The sequence below is a fragment of the Trachypithecus francoisi genome, unplaced genomic scaffold (genome assembly GCF_009764315.1).
Source record: "Trachypithecus francoisi isolate TF-2019V2 unplaced genomic scaffold, Tfra_2.0 Lachesis_group12, whole genome shotgun sequence".
NCBI lineage: Eukaryota > Metazoa > Chordata > Mammalia > Primates > Cercopithecidae > Trachypithecus > Trachypithecus francoisi.
In genome coordinates, this window is record NW_022681457.1 from 78,141,944 (window position 1) to 78,156,400 (window position 14,457).

General features: G+C 52.7%; 1 protein-coding gene and 1 long non-coding RNA gene across 8 annotated transcripts; one reads left to right on the forward strand and one right to left on the reverse strand.

The window, feature by feature from the left end:
• The first annotated feature begins 3,281 nt into the window (after positions 1 to 3,281).
• POMGNT1 (protein O-linked mannose N-acetylglucosaminyltransferase 1 (beta 1,2-)) lies at positions 3,282 to 12,867 on the forward strand. Of its 7 annotated transcripts, none has more exons than XM_033226558.1 (23): positions 3,282 to 3,411; positions 3,873 to 4,042; positions 4,674 to 4,788; positions 4,909 to 5,027; positions 5,681 to 5,746; positions 5,837 to 5,950; positions 6,814 to 6,931; positions 7,124 to 7,222; positions 7,375 to 7,502; positions 7,850 to 7,920; positions 8,155 to 8,230; positions 8,405 to 8,488; positions 8,578 to 8,619; positions 8,841 to 8,899; positions 9,207 to 9,279; positions 9,361 to 9,489; positions 9,574 to 9,699; positions 11,009 to 11,073; positions 11,276 to 11,320; positions 11,561 to 11,696; positions 11,983 to 12,092; positions 12,193 to 12,308; positions 12,570 to 12,867. In XM_033226558.1, exons 2-22 carry the CDS (start codon positions 3,923 to 3,925, stop codon positions 12,278 to 12,280), a joined length of 1,983 nt encoding a protein of 660 aa, XP_033082449.1. In that variant the 5' UTR covers positions 3,282 to 3,411; positions 3,873 to 3,922; the 3' UTR covers positions 12,281 to 12,308; positions 12,570 to 12,867. The 7 variants fall into 7 exon arrangements, with proteins under 7 accessions (XP_033082449.1, XP_033082453.1, XP_033082447.1 ...); XM_033226562.1 differs by having other exon boundaries at positions 11,983 to 12,066; XM_033226556.1 differs by having other exon boundaries at positions 12,193 to 12,867.
• Positions 12,488 to 14,054, reverse strand: LOC117092660. The gene is made up of 2 exons (XR_004440876.1): positions 13,961 to 14,054; positions 12,488 to 13,881 (listed from the first exon to the last, which is right to left on the reverse strand). It is a non-coding gene; the product is annotated as an uncharacterized LOC117092660 (long non-coding RNA).
• Between the last annotated feature and the right edge of the window lie 403 nt (positions 14,055 to 14,457).

The window sequence follows — 14,457 nt, forward strand, 5'->3', positions numbered from 1 at the left end:
CTTTTTATCACCTAATGGTTACCTTTGTAATTAATTTTTTTAAAATTATGTAGATAGAGTCTCGCTATGTTGCCAGGCTGGTCTTCAACTCCTGGCCTCAAGCAATTCTCCCACCTCAGCCTCCCAAAGTGCTGGGATTACAGGCATGAGCTACCATGCCTGGCCTACCTTTATAATTTTAAGTAACATCATTTTCCTTGGTACTTTTTGATCCATGGAAGTGTTTTAAGTTAGAGATAGAAAAAACCTTTGTCTTTTTTTTTTTTTTTTTTTGAGACAGAGTCTGGCTCTGTCGCCCAGGCTGGAGTGCAGTGGTACCATCTTGACTCACTGCAACCTCTGCCTCCCAGGTTCAAGCCATTCTCCTGCCTCAGCCTCCTGAGTAGCTGGAATTACGGAATTACAGGCACCTGCCACAACACCCAGCTAATTCTTGTATTTTTAGTAGAGACGGGGTTTCACCATGTTGGGCAGGCAGGTTTCGAACTCCTCACCTCAGATGATCTACCTGCCTTGGCCTCCCAAAGTGCTGGGATTACAGGCATGAGCCACTGAACCTGGCAACATTTGCCTTTAAAAAAAATCACTCTGGATTTTGCAAGGAGAAAAGGATAGGAGGAGTAAAAATCTACAGTCAAGGAGACTGGTTGGAAAGCAAGAAACTGAAATGGCCTACACCAGGGGCTGATTGTGAGGCTGAAGAAGAATTAGACTAGAATGGAAGGCTCTTTAGGAGGTAAGACTGACAGGACTAGGTGACTGGTTACATTCATTTATAGTGGCATTCAATAAAAATTTGTTAAAAAATACAAATGAATGATTTCAACAAATGTTGTGGTGAGCTTACTATGTGCCAGTCTTTATGTATGGTGTAGAGAATACAATGGTGAGCAAAACATACTTGGACTGGTCACTGGAGATAGATAAGGAGTCAAGGGTGACTCCCAGCTGTTTGGCCTGGTGCAGTTCACTGCGGAGGGGAACCCACAAGAGATATAGGAGTGAAAGGAAATGATTCCAGAAGTTGTGCTGTTGCGTTAGAGGGGCCTGTGAGATGTCCTGCTGGACATCAGGCAGCCTGTAGCTCAGGAAAGAGGTTAGAACTGCCAATGTCAGTTTGGGCATCTAGACTGGTAACAGAGGTCATGAGAGAATGAGATCATCTATGAAGAGTCAGTTTGAGGAGAAAGGAGGGTCAGGAAGGAACCCTAAGGGACATTTTTAAATTATTTAATTATTTATTTATTTTTATTTATTTATTTTGAGACAGAGTCTTGCTCTGTCACCCAGGCTAGAGTGCAGTGGTGCGATCTCAACTGCAACTTCTGCCTCCTGGGTTCGAGTGATTCTCCTGCCTCAGCCTTCTGAGTAGCTAGGATTATAGGCGCCCATCATCACACCCAGCTGACTTTTGTATTTTTAGTAGAGACAGGTTTGGGCAGGCTGGTCTCAAACTCCTGACCTCAACTGACCAGCCCACCTCAGCCTCCCAAACTGCTGGGATTACAGGCGTGAGTCACGGTGACCAGCTGGGATATCTTTTTCAAATGCTAATAAAATGTGTTGGTTTTTCTTCTGTTCTTATACATACTTACTAGGAAAAATCATCTATTTCTTTAACTCCTAAGACAAGTACTGTTAACATTTCATTTTGGGGGATATTACCCCACCATTCAGGAAGCAGATGGAATATGGAAAGCTCAAAAAAATCTAACTGGTCTTCTGGCTTCCTCTGTCTCCTTTCAACCCATTATCCACAAAAAAAGTAAAGGTTCTCTTAAAACATAAATTGGATTATATTGCTTCCCTGCCTAAAACTGTTCTATGGCTATCCACTTCAAACAAGCATTGGCCAGGCGCGGTGGCTCAAGCCTGTAATCCCAGCACTTTGGGAGGCCGAGACGGGCGGATCACGAGGTCAGGAGATCGAGACCATCCTGGCTAACCCGGTGAAACCCCGTCTCTACTAAAAAAATTTTAAAAATTAGCCGGGCGAGGTGGCAGGCGCCTGTAGTCCCAGCTACTCGGGAGGCTGAGGCAGGAGAATGGCGTAAACCCGGGAGGCGGAGCTTGCAGTGAGCTGAGATCTGGCCACTGCACTCCAGCCTGGGCGACAGAGCGAGACTCCGTCTCAAAAAAAAAAAAAACAAAAAAACAAACAAACAAACAAAAAACAAGCATCAACATCACCTAGAAACTTCTTAGGAATGCAAAATCCCACCCTGCCCCAGACCACTGAATCTAAAACCCTAGGGATGGGGCCCAGCACCTCTGTTTTAAGAAGTTATCCAGGTGATTCTGATGCAAGCTAAAGTTTGAGAACCATTGTGTTAAGCTAAGTGCTTTGTATGTATGATATTATTTAAACCTGGCAACTCCTCTGTATTGTTGCCAGCAGAGTGCGGTGGTTAAGAGCGGAATCTGGAGCCAGGCTGGATTTCAATTCCACCTCTCCTAGCTTTGTGACATTGGGTCTTATTTCTTTATCTGTGACAGGGATAATAATAAGGCAATAGCTGGGGTGGTGGTTCACTGCCTGTAATCCCAGCACTTTGGGAGGCCAAGGCAGTCGGATCACTTGAAGTCAGAAGTTCGAGACCAGCCTGGCCAACATGGTGAAACCCTGGCTCTACTAAAAATACAAAAAAAAAATTGCCAGGCATGGTGGCGTGCACCTGTAGTCCCAGCTACTCAGGAGGCTGAGGCACGAGAATCGCTTGAAACCAGCAGGCGGAGGTTGCAGTGAGCCGAAATGGTGCCACTGCACTCCAGCCTGGGCGACAGAGCGAGACTCCGTCTCAATTTAAAAAAAAGAAAGAAAGAAAGAAATAATGGTAATAGCGCCTACCTCATGGGGTTGTTGTGGAATTAAACATCATCAGTAAGGTGCTTAGAACAGTGGCAGAACCTGGATTTTAATCTCCCTTGGCCTCCAATGGCTGTGCATGCCCCAGGACCAGGTAACGGCCTCGTCCAGGAGGGGTATCGGGCGGGTGGTGTGTGTGCTGTGTCCAAGGGTTGCAGCCCCTCTGACCCTGGCGTGCCCTGTGATCTGGTCCAAGGTGCTAGGGCTCTGACTGGAGTCGGGTTTGCCGTCAGCGGTGCTGGGGAGCGGGCTGCTCTCGTGCAGGCAGCAACACCAGCCAGCCGGGTTGCGAAGCTACCTAGCACGGTCTGAGCATTCGCCTTAGTCGCTGGCTGCTGACACCCGACGACGCTGCCGCCGCCGCCCTAAGCACCGCCCGTCGCCCTCTCACCCCGCGGCGGCGGCGGCGGCGGCGGCGGAAGCGGGGGGGCGGGCCAGGCCGGGGCGGGGCCGCAAGCGGCATGGAGGAGGCGGAGGCGGCGGCGAGCCGGGCCGAACAGTGAGGGCCCGAGCGGGGCCCGAGCGGGGCCCAGGGCCCCTAAGCCGTGAGTGCCTCCGCGTGGGGGTCTGGAACGGGTAGCGCTGCCGGTGCAGGTCTCCTGAGCCCTCGGGCGGCTCCGGGCCCTGGGAGGAGAGAAGCTGGGGCAGATAGGATGGGACGAGGGTTGAAGACTGGGGCAGGAGAGGTCGCTCTTTGCCCACCACATGCTTGGGAAGGCCTGGAGCTTGGTCCTTGTAGGGGCTAATGAACTTTGAGCCGATTATTTGGCCTACACCCCTGGATAGCCTTGATTCAGAGAGTTACTCCAGTCTCAGGGAATTTCCAGGTGATCCAACCCCACTGAAGGGTTTCCTGCCAGCCCAGAGAAGTTGAGCCACTTTCCCCATGTCACACAGTATGGGTGCTTGCAGGGAAGAGTTGCTGGGAGGTCCTCCCTCATCTCCCCAGAAGGCATCAGACTTTGGGAGGAGCATCTTACCCCATGTGGCCCTCTGGTCCCGTCAGGTTCCTGAAGCCATGGGCTGGCCAGGACATTGGTGACCCGCCAATCCGGCATGGACGACTGGAAGCCCAGCCCCCTCATCAAGCCCTTTGGGGCTCGGAAGAAGCGGAGCTGGTACCTTACCTGGAAGTATAAACTAACAAACCAGCGGGCCCTGCGGAGATTCTGTCAGGTATAGAGATGTCCCAAACCGTCCCCAACCAAAGGCTTCCTCCCAGCCTCCTCCCCACCTAAATCAGGCACTGGGACCCACATTGGCCAGCTCCAGTTGGAAAGGGGCAGCAGGTTCCTAGAGGGGAGACCTCTATGTGTCATGTCCGTATAGGTAATGGTTTGAACCCAAAGTTCTGGAATCGGAACCCAAGCACAACTTCTAAGCTTCTGACGGAAGCCTGAAGTCTGATCAGGATGGCTTTGCCCAGAGGCACACCCCTGTGAGGCAGTTAGGGCCAGGACCCAGGTCTGATCCCCAGCTTGGGTCCCTGGGCCTGGCTCCATCTCTAGAAACCAACAATGGAGGGGACCAAGGAAATCAAGGTCTCAAATAGAAGAATACAGGAGCACTGGGTAGGGAGGGCCCTAATGGAGGGGAAAGTGTCAGGGGAGGTTCCCTGGGGAAGGTGGCTGTGAAACTAGGCCCTGGTCAGGGGAGTAGAGCTAGGCAGACAGAGGAAGAGACAGGACCCAGGTTCTCTGGAAGACATCTCTGGATGTCTTCACTGCAGCCAGGGCCCTCCTTTCAGAAAGACCCTCCAGGATCCAAAGGAGGGGCTCCTCTTAATCATCCCTACCCCTCCCCTCAGACAGGGGCCGTGGTTTTCCTGCTGGTGACTGTCATTGTCAATATCAAGTTGATCCTGGACACTCGGCGAGCCATCAGCGAAGCCAATGAAGACCCAGAGCCAGAGCAAGACTATGGTAGGGCCAGGCTAAAGATGGGATAGGGGGCCTTGGATCTCACAGCTGGAGTGGCAGGCAGACCCTAAGGGGTGAGACTCTGCTGGAGAGACTATCTCCATGACCTGTTGTACCCCACAGATGAGGTCCTAGGCCGCCTGGAGCCCCCACGGCGCAGAGGCAGCGGTCCCCGGCGGGTCCTGGACGTAGAGGTGTATTCAAGTCGCAGCAAAGTATATGTGGCAGTGGATGGCACCACGGTCAGTGGGCCAGGGTCTGGTGTACAGTCACTCCATTCTCCTAGAGGGCATGGTCCTCTAGCGGCAGGGTGTACTGCCTAAGTGGGAACTGCAACTCTGCAATTTCTAGCTATGTGACTTTGGAGTCCTCAATTCCTTATCTATAGACTGGGACTAATGATTTCTACTTGTCAGGATTCAATGAACAGTTTGTGAAGTTTCTTGTATGTAGTGGGATCTCAAAAGTAATCATTCATAATAGTAGGCAGTCAATTCATTGATTTATTTTATAACCATCCCCTGGTCCTTTCTTTGGCCTCAGCCTTGTGCTGGGCACTGGGGACCTGAAAGTAATCAGACCTGGCCCCTACCTTGAGGGGTTCAGTGTGGTGAAGGATTGTGATATCTCCAGGATGAAGCATAGACAGCAAAGGCTCTAAGAGCCATGAAAGTCATGGAGGGGAGGGTTGTAAAAAGACAACTCTCTTCTGATGGGAGTGCTATAGAGGCTTTCTGGAAGAGGTGGCCTTCAAGCTGAGTTGGAAAAGAACTGTGTGAACAGAAGCATAGGCAGGAGGTGATGTTTCAAGCAACTGGTGTTTTAAGTACCCCTAAGACAGAGACACCTTGAATGCCAGAGTGAAAAGTTGGACTTTGTCTCTGCCACTGTGTAGGTGCTGGAGGATGAGGCCCGGGAGCAAGGCCGGGGCATCCATGTCATTGTCCTCAACCAGGCCACGGTGAGGTTCTAGGGGTGGGTGACCCAGAGGACTGGAGCTGGACTCTTCTTGCTGATGACACCAACTCACCAGAAGTGTATCCCCTGCCAGGGCCACGTGATGGCAAAACGTGTATTTGACACGTACTCACCTCATGAGGATGAGGCCATGGTGCTGTTCCTCAACATGGTAGCGCCCGGCCGAGTGCTCATCTGCACTGTCAAGGTCAGTTATTCTGTCCTGGCCCTGACCCCTACTCCCTAGCTCCAACCCTGCTCCTAGCCCCGGCTTCTCTGCCCCTCATATAACATAGTGGGCAGATTCTCTGAAGGAAGGTCACTCAGGTTCCAGTCTTAGCCTTAACATTTTTATTAATTCAGCAAATAGTTATTGAGCAACAACTGTATGCTAGGTACTGCTCTGGGTGCTGAAGATACAATGGGAAACAAGACAGAGTCCCCACCCTCATGGAGCTTACATTCCAGCAGTGGGAGGTCAACAAAAAACAGCCAAGTAAATGTGGATAATGCTAGTAAATGATAACTTATATAAAGAAGAAAATAAAGCAGGGGATACAGAGTGATGTGGGGGAGGGTACATTTTAGAAAGGGAAGTCCCCTGCAAGGAGATGATATGTGAGCAGAAAGCTGGGGAATTGAGGAGTGAGCCAGGTGAGTATCTGGAGGAAGAGCATTCCCGGTGGAAAGAATGGCAAGTGCAAAGCCCCTAGAGTGGGAAGGTACATGGCATATTTGAGGAACAAAAAAGATGCCAGTCGAGGTGGAGCAGAATAAGGGAGGAGAGTAGGAGAGTGGTGGGAAAAGAAGGCAGAGAGTGGCAGAAGAGAGAGGTGCAGATCGTGTGGGTTTGTGGAAAAGACTTATTAGCTGGATGACCTTAGATGACTCAGAATCTCTCTAAGCCTTCAGTTATTATTTTTTATCTGTGAAAGAGAGAAACCATAGAAGGTTATTGCGATAATGTAATGAGCTGATTTAAGTAAAAGGTTGCTACATAGTTGGTGCTTTGTGAGGCCAGGTCTCCTGGAACCATGCCAGTCAGGCTAACTACCTTCTCTGGTCCCCCAGGATGAGGGCTCCTTCCACCTCAAGGACACAGCCAAGGCTCTGCTGAGGAGCCTGGGCAGCCAGGCGGGACCTGCCCTGGGCTGGAGGGACACATGGGCCTTCGTGGGACGAAAAGGAGGTGCCGGCACCAGAGGCCATCCACTCTGTAGTATCAAGGGCCTGGGAGGAGCAGAACCCCAGGAGATGGGGTGGGGTGGGGAACAAATAGGAACCAGTGGCAGTGCGTTGGATCAAAGTAGGCAGGGAGATGGGAAAAAGCCCCCAAACTGGTGTCTGGGCCCCCATGGCCCTCATTCCTGCCTCCTGCCAGGTCCTGTCCTCGGGGAGAAACATTCTAAGTCACCTGCTCTCTCCTCCTGGGGGGACCCCGTCCTGCTGAAGACAGATGTGCCGTTGAGCTCAGCAGAAGGTGGAGTTAGTGGAGCATGGATGGGGCAGGGCCTGGGCTGGGGGTGGGCATTTAGATCCTCTCTGTGGAGCTTTATTCCTTTGATTGTTTGCCTGGGGCTCTTCAAACCGTGCTGGCCCCATGCCTCCATGACAACCACATGCTTTTCTCAGAGGCAGAGTGCCACTGGGCAGACACAGAGCTGAACCGTCGCCGCCGGCGCTTCTGCAGCAAAGTTGAGGGCTATGGAAGTGTATGCAGCTGCAAGGACCCCACACCCATCGAGTTCAGCCCTGACCCGGTGAGTGAAGCCTTAGACAGTGAGGTTTGGACTCCTTCCCAGCTCAGCAAGGGGGCCCCAGGAATGATCTAGGTTGGGCTTTCCCTGCCCGAGCCTGGGAGAGAACCAGGGGCAGGATTTACACTGCACTCTGAAAGACAGGGCTGGGATGAAGGGGCAGGCCATGGGAGCAAAGCTCAGCGTTGGAGTTGGGCTGAGTGTGTGGAGAGCCCAGAACAGGGAAGATCCTCTGTCCCTTCCCTGTCTACTCCAGTCTGCACCTACCCTCACCTGAGAACTCTTCCCTAGGTGGGGATCCCAGTTTGAAGGGGGAATAAGGCAAGAGCTAAACGCTGTTTCTCCCACAGCTCCCAGACAACAAGGTCCTCAAGGTGCCTGTGGCTGTCATTGCTGGGAACCGACCCAATTACCTGTACAGGTGAGCCTGGGAATGGGCTATCCCCAGCACTGAACAGGAGGGTGCTTAGCAAGTGGGAGGGTACTCAGGTCATCTACCTCCAGGAGGAACTCTTGAGGTGGGCACAAAGGCAATAGATTCTAGACCCATTCATCTCTGTGGGTAAGCATGGGGAATCTCGGCCCAGCTGTAAACACAGGGGAGCCTGAGTTGGGGGGTGACGAAGAGACCCTAACCTGTCCCTGGGCTCCCCAGGATGCTGCGCTCTCTGCTTTCAGCCCAGGGGGTGTCTCCTCAGATGATAACAGTTTTCATCGACGGCTACTATGAGGTGAGCAGGGCTTAGGGGGTGCCTTGGGTGGAGCACAACACGGAGCAGCAGTGATTGCCAGAGACGGGCAAGGGGGACCGCCCAGGCAAGGGCTGTGAAATGTGAAGGCCTTAGATTGCAGAGGTGGGCAGGGGGAAAGTGACCTCACATGGTGAGCAGTGGCCATGCCCCCAGGAACCCATGGATGTGGTGGCACTGTTTGGTCTGAGGGGCATCCAGCATACTCCCATCAGCATCAAGAATGCCCGCGTGTCTCAGGTACTGCGTAGGCAAGGGGGGATGGGGCAGATGCCTGGCTCTGCCTTCTACCCTAAAGCTCATGTGCCCTATTCCCACCCCACTCCCAGCACTACAAGGCCAGCCTCACTGCCACTTTCAACCTGTTTCCGGTGAGTACTAAGGATACAACTCTTGGGCCTGGGAGGGGGAAACATTGGCATAAGGTCTGGGCCTGTTAATATGGCAAACTCTTCCCCTCACTGGGCCTCATCCTTCACATCTGGAAAATGGGGGTAATGCTGCCTGCAAGAATAGGGTTGGGGGCAAAGGAGATCACAGGCTGGAGAGACCCCCTTGGGACCATGATGTCCCATTCCCCTTCCCCTTCCAGGAGGCCAAGTTTGCTGTGGTTCTGGAAGAGGACCTGGACATCGCTGTGGATTTTTTCAGGTGAGGGGAGTCTCTAGGTTTCAGGTGAGGTCCCTCGGTCTGCAGGGAAAGTCAGTGAGGTGTCCTAGAGAGCTTTCGGGAGGACATGAGCTCACAAGTGGGGGCAAAGCCTGGGTAAAGGTAGGATGGCAGGTGATGGGGCTGCTGTTGAAGGTAGAGTGGATGAATGGAGACAGTGGGGATTTGGGGGAAGGAGGTACTCCAGGAAGGAGGTGCTCCTGAGACCCAGCTCCAGCTCTTCCAGCATCTCTGTGTGACTAGGTTTATCCTTGCCCCTCCCTGAACTCTTTGACCCCGCCTCTCTCAGTTTCCTGAGCCAATCCATCCACCTGCTGGAGGAGGATGACAGCCTGTACTGCATCTCTGCTTGGAATGACCAGGTAGGCTGGAATGGCCAGGGTTTAGCAGGCGAGTTTATGAGGCCTCAGCTAATACCTCCCACTATGGCCCCCTGTCCCCAGGGGTATGAACACACCGCTGAGGACCCAGCACTACTCTACCGTGTGGAGACCATGCCTGGTCTGGGCTGGGTGCTCAGGAGGTCCTTGTATAAGGAGGAGCTTGAGCCCAAGTGGCCCACACCGGAAAAGGTAACTGTCAGGATAGGGTGAGGGGGCTGGAGTCCCCTACCAAGTGGAAACATCTTAACCTTCATCGTGGTCCATGTCTGCCAGCTCTGGGATTGGGACATGTGGATGCGGATGCCTGAACAACGCCGGGGTCGAGAGTGCATCATCCCTGACGTTTCCCGATCCTACCACTTTGGCATCGTCGGCCTCAACATGAACGGCTACTTTCATGTGAGTGGGAGGCAGGGAGCAGGGCACAGTGTGGCATGACAGTCAAGAACAAGAACATGGACTCCGAAGCAACCTTAGCTCTGCTACTTGCTAGCCATGTAACCTTGGGGAAAGAGCTATCCTATTTTTGCCTCAGTTTCTTTATCTGAAAAATGAGGATAAAGGGCTGGGCGCAGTGGCTCACACCTGTAATCCCAGCACTTTGGGAGGCCGAGGCAGGCGGATCACAAGATCAGAAGATCGAGACCATCCTGCCTAACATGGTGAAACCCTGTCTCTACTGAAAATACAAAAAATTAGCCGAGCGTGGTGATGGGCACCTGTAGTCCCAGCTACTTGGGAGGCTGAGGCAGGAGAATGGCGTGAACCCGGGAGGCGAAGCTTGCAGTGAGCTGAGATCACACCATTGCACTCCAGCCTAGGCGACAGAGCAAGACTCTGTCTTGAAAAAAAAAAAGGATAAAATACTACTACCTCACTGGGTTACGATATTTGAGGTTTAAATGAGTCAATATATGTAAAATGCTTTGAATTATAAACATATATAAGGGTCAGCTGGTATTATTTTTATTTTTACTATTCTTAGCACTAGACTATGGGTGTCTGGGGAGAGTATTTCTGCCTCTTAAGTACTGGTCCACCCCTGCAATCTCTGCCCTTTCCTGTTCTGGCAAGTGCTGGAGCCCGTACTTTAGCCTGAGGAGAACAGGGAAGTCCCTAGGTACCCCCACCCCATCTGGCTGCGTTCAGAGGACCATTCCCCAGTTACAGCAAGGGAGGCCTTGAGCCAGCCCAGCCCAAAGGAATAGATAGCGTCCAACTTGGAACCTCCTAGAAGCCGGAGGCCCCTCAGAGGCTAATACAAGAGCCCCATTCCTCTCCCAGAGAGGGGCAGGCACTTCCCTCAGGTCACTCTCAGTACCAGAGTCAAAGTAGTTTTCTCCTTCCCAGCGCAGCCTGTCCGTTTGCCCAGCACCTCCTGCAGGGCCTGTTTCTGACATCTGTGGCTCTAGAACAGCAGGCCCAGGGAGAACTACAAGAGACAGGGACTACTAGTTCATGGGTCTGTAGTGCAGTAACGTGAGCTGCCGTGATAGCATGAGCTCTCCAGCAATGGTGGAGGCCAAATTAAACCTAGTAAGAGCTTGCTGTGGATGCTGCAAAGAGGATGGGGAAGACAGGGGAAATTAGAGGGCTCTTTACAGGTCTAGGACTTCATTTGTGTGTCTAATAGATGTGTGGCTGGTCAGCAAGTGGGTATGGGCCAGACAGTGTGAGGTGCTGATTTTTACTCTCATACCCACTCCAGGAGGCCTACTTCAAGAAGCACAAGTTCAACACGGTTCCAGGTGTCCAGCTCAGGAATGTGGACAGGTTGGGGCTGGCAGCAGGGCAAGGGGTGGATATCTAGGAGATTTGGAGGCCAATCCCTGAAAGTCCCTTCCAATCCCGGGCCTGTGTGTTTACTCCAGCCCTGCTGCTACAGATTCCCATGTGACCCCTTGCCCTGCTCAGTGCTACCCATGGGACCTGAGGGCCTGCCCACTCCCCTGACCCATTTCTCCCTCCTCTTCAGTCTGAAAAAAGAAGCTTATGAAGTGGAAGTTCACAGGCTGCTCAGGTATGGCCTAAGACAACTGGGGTGTAGCAGGGAGCAAAGAGTCAAATACTGGGGATCTTGGCCCCATAATTTACAGGGTTCTGTAGAAAATGAAAATCAGGGCCCTTATCTCAAACATTATTAAGAACTTCAAGGTGGCAACAGCAGAGCATTCAACCAAGTACAGGGTCCTGTGGGACACACCCATGAAGTGGGCCCTATATATATATCTTGGCCATATTCTCCCACCCCCCACTGCAGTGAGGCTGAGGTTCTGGACCACAGCAAGAACCCTTGTGAAGACTCTTTCCTGCCAGACACAGAGGGCCACACCTACGTGGCCTTTATTCGAATGGAGAAAGATGATGACTTCACCACCTGGACCCAGCTTGCCAAGGTGCTCCAATACCATGCCCACCCTGGAGAACCCCTGCCCCTCACACATGTACTGCCCCAAGATCCAGGGAGCCTTTGCTCTGGAATCTTCAACCTCAGAACCTCCTCTTTATACTCTTAGAACCCCTCTTCCAACCTCCTTGTCCAAATTCATATTCCAAAAGATGCTATCTCTTGCAAATTGAGGTGGTTTCTGAGGAGGGGCAGGGGCTGAGCCAAAGGGTCTTCAGTGACCCCTCCCCACAGCTCTCTGACCCATGTCTCTGTCCCCATCCCACCCTCACCAGTGCCTCCGTATCTGGGACCTGGATGTGCGTGGCAACCACCGGGGCCTATGGAGATTGTTTCGGAAGAAGAACCACTTCCTGGTGGTGGGGGTCCCGGCTTCCCCCTACTCGTGAGTGACTCTTTTCTGCCCTGGGAAACGGGAGGCCTAGTGAGATCCAGGGACATAGCTAATGGCTTCTTCCCTATACATCCTTGTATTATTTTCCCAGAGTGAAGAAGCCACCCTCAGTCACCCCAATTTTCTTGGAGCCACCCCCAAAGGAGGAGGGAGCCCCAGGAGCCGCAGAACAGACATGAGACCTCCTCCAGGACCCTGCGGGGCTGGGTACTGTGTACCCCTAGGCGGGCTAGCCCTTCCCTCCATCCTGTAGGATTTTGTAGATGCTGGTAGGGGCTGGGGCTACCTTGTTTTTAACAGGAGACTTAATTACTAACTCCAAGGGGAGGGTTCCCCTGCTCCAACACCCTGTTCCTGAGTTAAAGGTCTATTTATTTACTTCCTTGTTGGAGAAGGGCAGGAGAGTACCTGGGAATCATTGCGATCCCTAGCAGCTCATCCTGCCCTTTGAATACCCTCACTTTCCAGGCCTGGCTCAGAATCTAACCTATTTATTGACTGTCCTGAGGGCCTTGAAAACAGGCCGAACCTGGAGGGCCTGGATTTCTTTTTGGGCTGGAATGCTGCCCTGAGGGTGGGGCTGGCTCTTACTCAGGAAACTGCTGTGCCCAACCCATGGACAGGCCCAACTGGGGCCCACATGCTGACACAGACTCACTCAGACACCCTTAGACACTGGACCAGGCCTCCTCTCAGCATCCTCTTTGTCCAGATTTCCAAAGCTGGATAAGTTGGTCATTGATTAAAAAAGGAGAAGCCCTCTGGGGATGTGTCTTGTGATTGTGATTTTGTGGGTCAGGGGGGTGCTGGAGGGAAGTGGTGGAGAGAATACTTGTGTTGGATGGTGAGTTTTCCTTACGGTCCACCACAGAGTTTATCTTCCGTTTGGGCCCATTTGGCCACCAGGGGATGCCAAACTCCAAGGTTTTTCCCCAATTCTACGCTAGGACAGCCTGACTTTAGCCCCGCCCTACTTGAGGCTTGGAGCAGCCACCCCACCTCTTCCCCACCGTTTAACCACCAGCCTGGTTCCTGCTTATCTTGCCTGGGCCAGGCACCTGCCCCAGAGATGGAGCAGGAGAGAACAAAAAGGGATACTTGGGAGTTGCAAGAGGAAATGGGAGAGCAGGTGTGCATAGTTGGGGTGGGAAGGAAGTGGATGGGACAGGACTGGGCAGGCATCATTCAAGAGACGGACTAGGGTGCAGATGGAGATGTAGGAGCAAGGGTGTCTATGACCCTTAGAGCACTTTGCCATTCAGAATTCTCTATCCGGGCATTTTTGTGAAGAAATGGGTCATGGTCTTCATCAGATTCTCACATAGCCAGTAACCCAAAGAGGTTAGGAAGATCCAAGTTAGTCATAGAGGCACCAGAAAATGGATGGGATTGTCCAGAGGCAGTGAATGAGAAAGTCCACGGCAGGGAAAAGGACATTTAAGGGGTCTGTGAAGGGCCTAATGTCAGGAGGGTGAGTGTAGACCACCTCTTCAGAAAGGGTCTGCCTGCCTCTGTACAAGTACAGTACTCCGGCTGGAACTCCAGCCCTCCTGCCTGCTCTCTGCCCTGCCTCTTTCACAGGTGCCTGGAGTCCGGCTTGGCGACAGCATGGGTGGTGTGTGGCTTGGACATATCTCGCCACCCTGACGCCTTCGTTGTTTGCTGGAGGTGGAGATAGTGCTTGAGGTGGCACAGCAGCCAGGTTGAGCAGCAATTAGCCCATGATGAGGTGGAGGCCCGCCCTGGGCAAACAAATCCCATGCAGCCTCCACACAGGCACCTGGTGGAGGGGAAGTGTGTGAGAGGCACAGTTTGGTGGTGAAGGGTAAGGCAGGCTAGCTCCTCTCCCTGTCCCGCACCCTGGTAGGCTCCTGGTCTGCCCCTCACAGACCAGCTCTAAGGCACTGGTTCTGGCCAGGTCCGTCTTCCTTTCTGGGCTCAGCAAAAGGGTGGTGGTTCTGGGCTGTCCTGGAAAAGCTCAGGAAGAGAGTTACAGGGTTCAAAGGGAAACAAGGAGGGGGACTGGTTTGTCAGGCTGGGCTTTGCTTGGTAGCAGACACTGTGCCCTCTCACCAGAGCCTCCCTCAGGCCTCTCACTCCTGGCTCACCAGTGATCAGGTCTATATCAGAGACATTCTGGCCAGTTGCCGCTTCAAGTGGAACTAGTACCATATCAGCCAGGACTACACCAGGTGCTGCAGTTCTGGACCCAAATCTAGGCTGAGTTCTTCATGGAATCCTGTGGGACTGGAGCAAGTCGCTTGGCCTTTCCTAGCCTCAGTTTCCTACCTGGAGCATAGGGATGGTTAGGGCTAAAGAAGAGATGAGGTCTAGGCCTGATGAGGTGGTTCATGCC

Coding starts and splice junctions, on each gene's coding strand:
- POMGNT1 (XM_033226562.1), top strand. CDS start 3,923: ATGGACGACTGGAAGCCCAGCCCCCTCATCAAGCCCTTTGGGGCTCGG. Junction 7,503..7,849: donor TCGAGTTCAGCCCTGACCCG/GTGAGTGAAGCC, acceptor TTTCTCCCACAG/CTCCCAGACAACAAGGTCCT. Junction 8,231..8,404: donor TCATCGACGGCTACTATGAG/GTGAGCAGGGCT, acceptor CCATGCCCCCAG/GAACCCATGGATGTGGTGGC.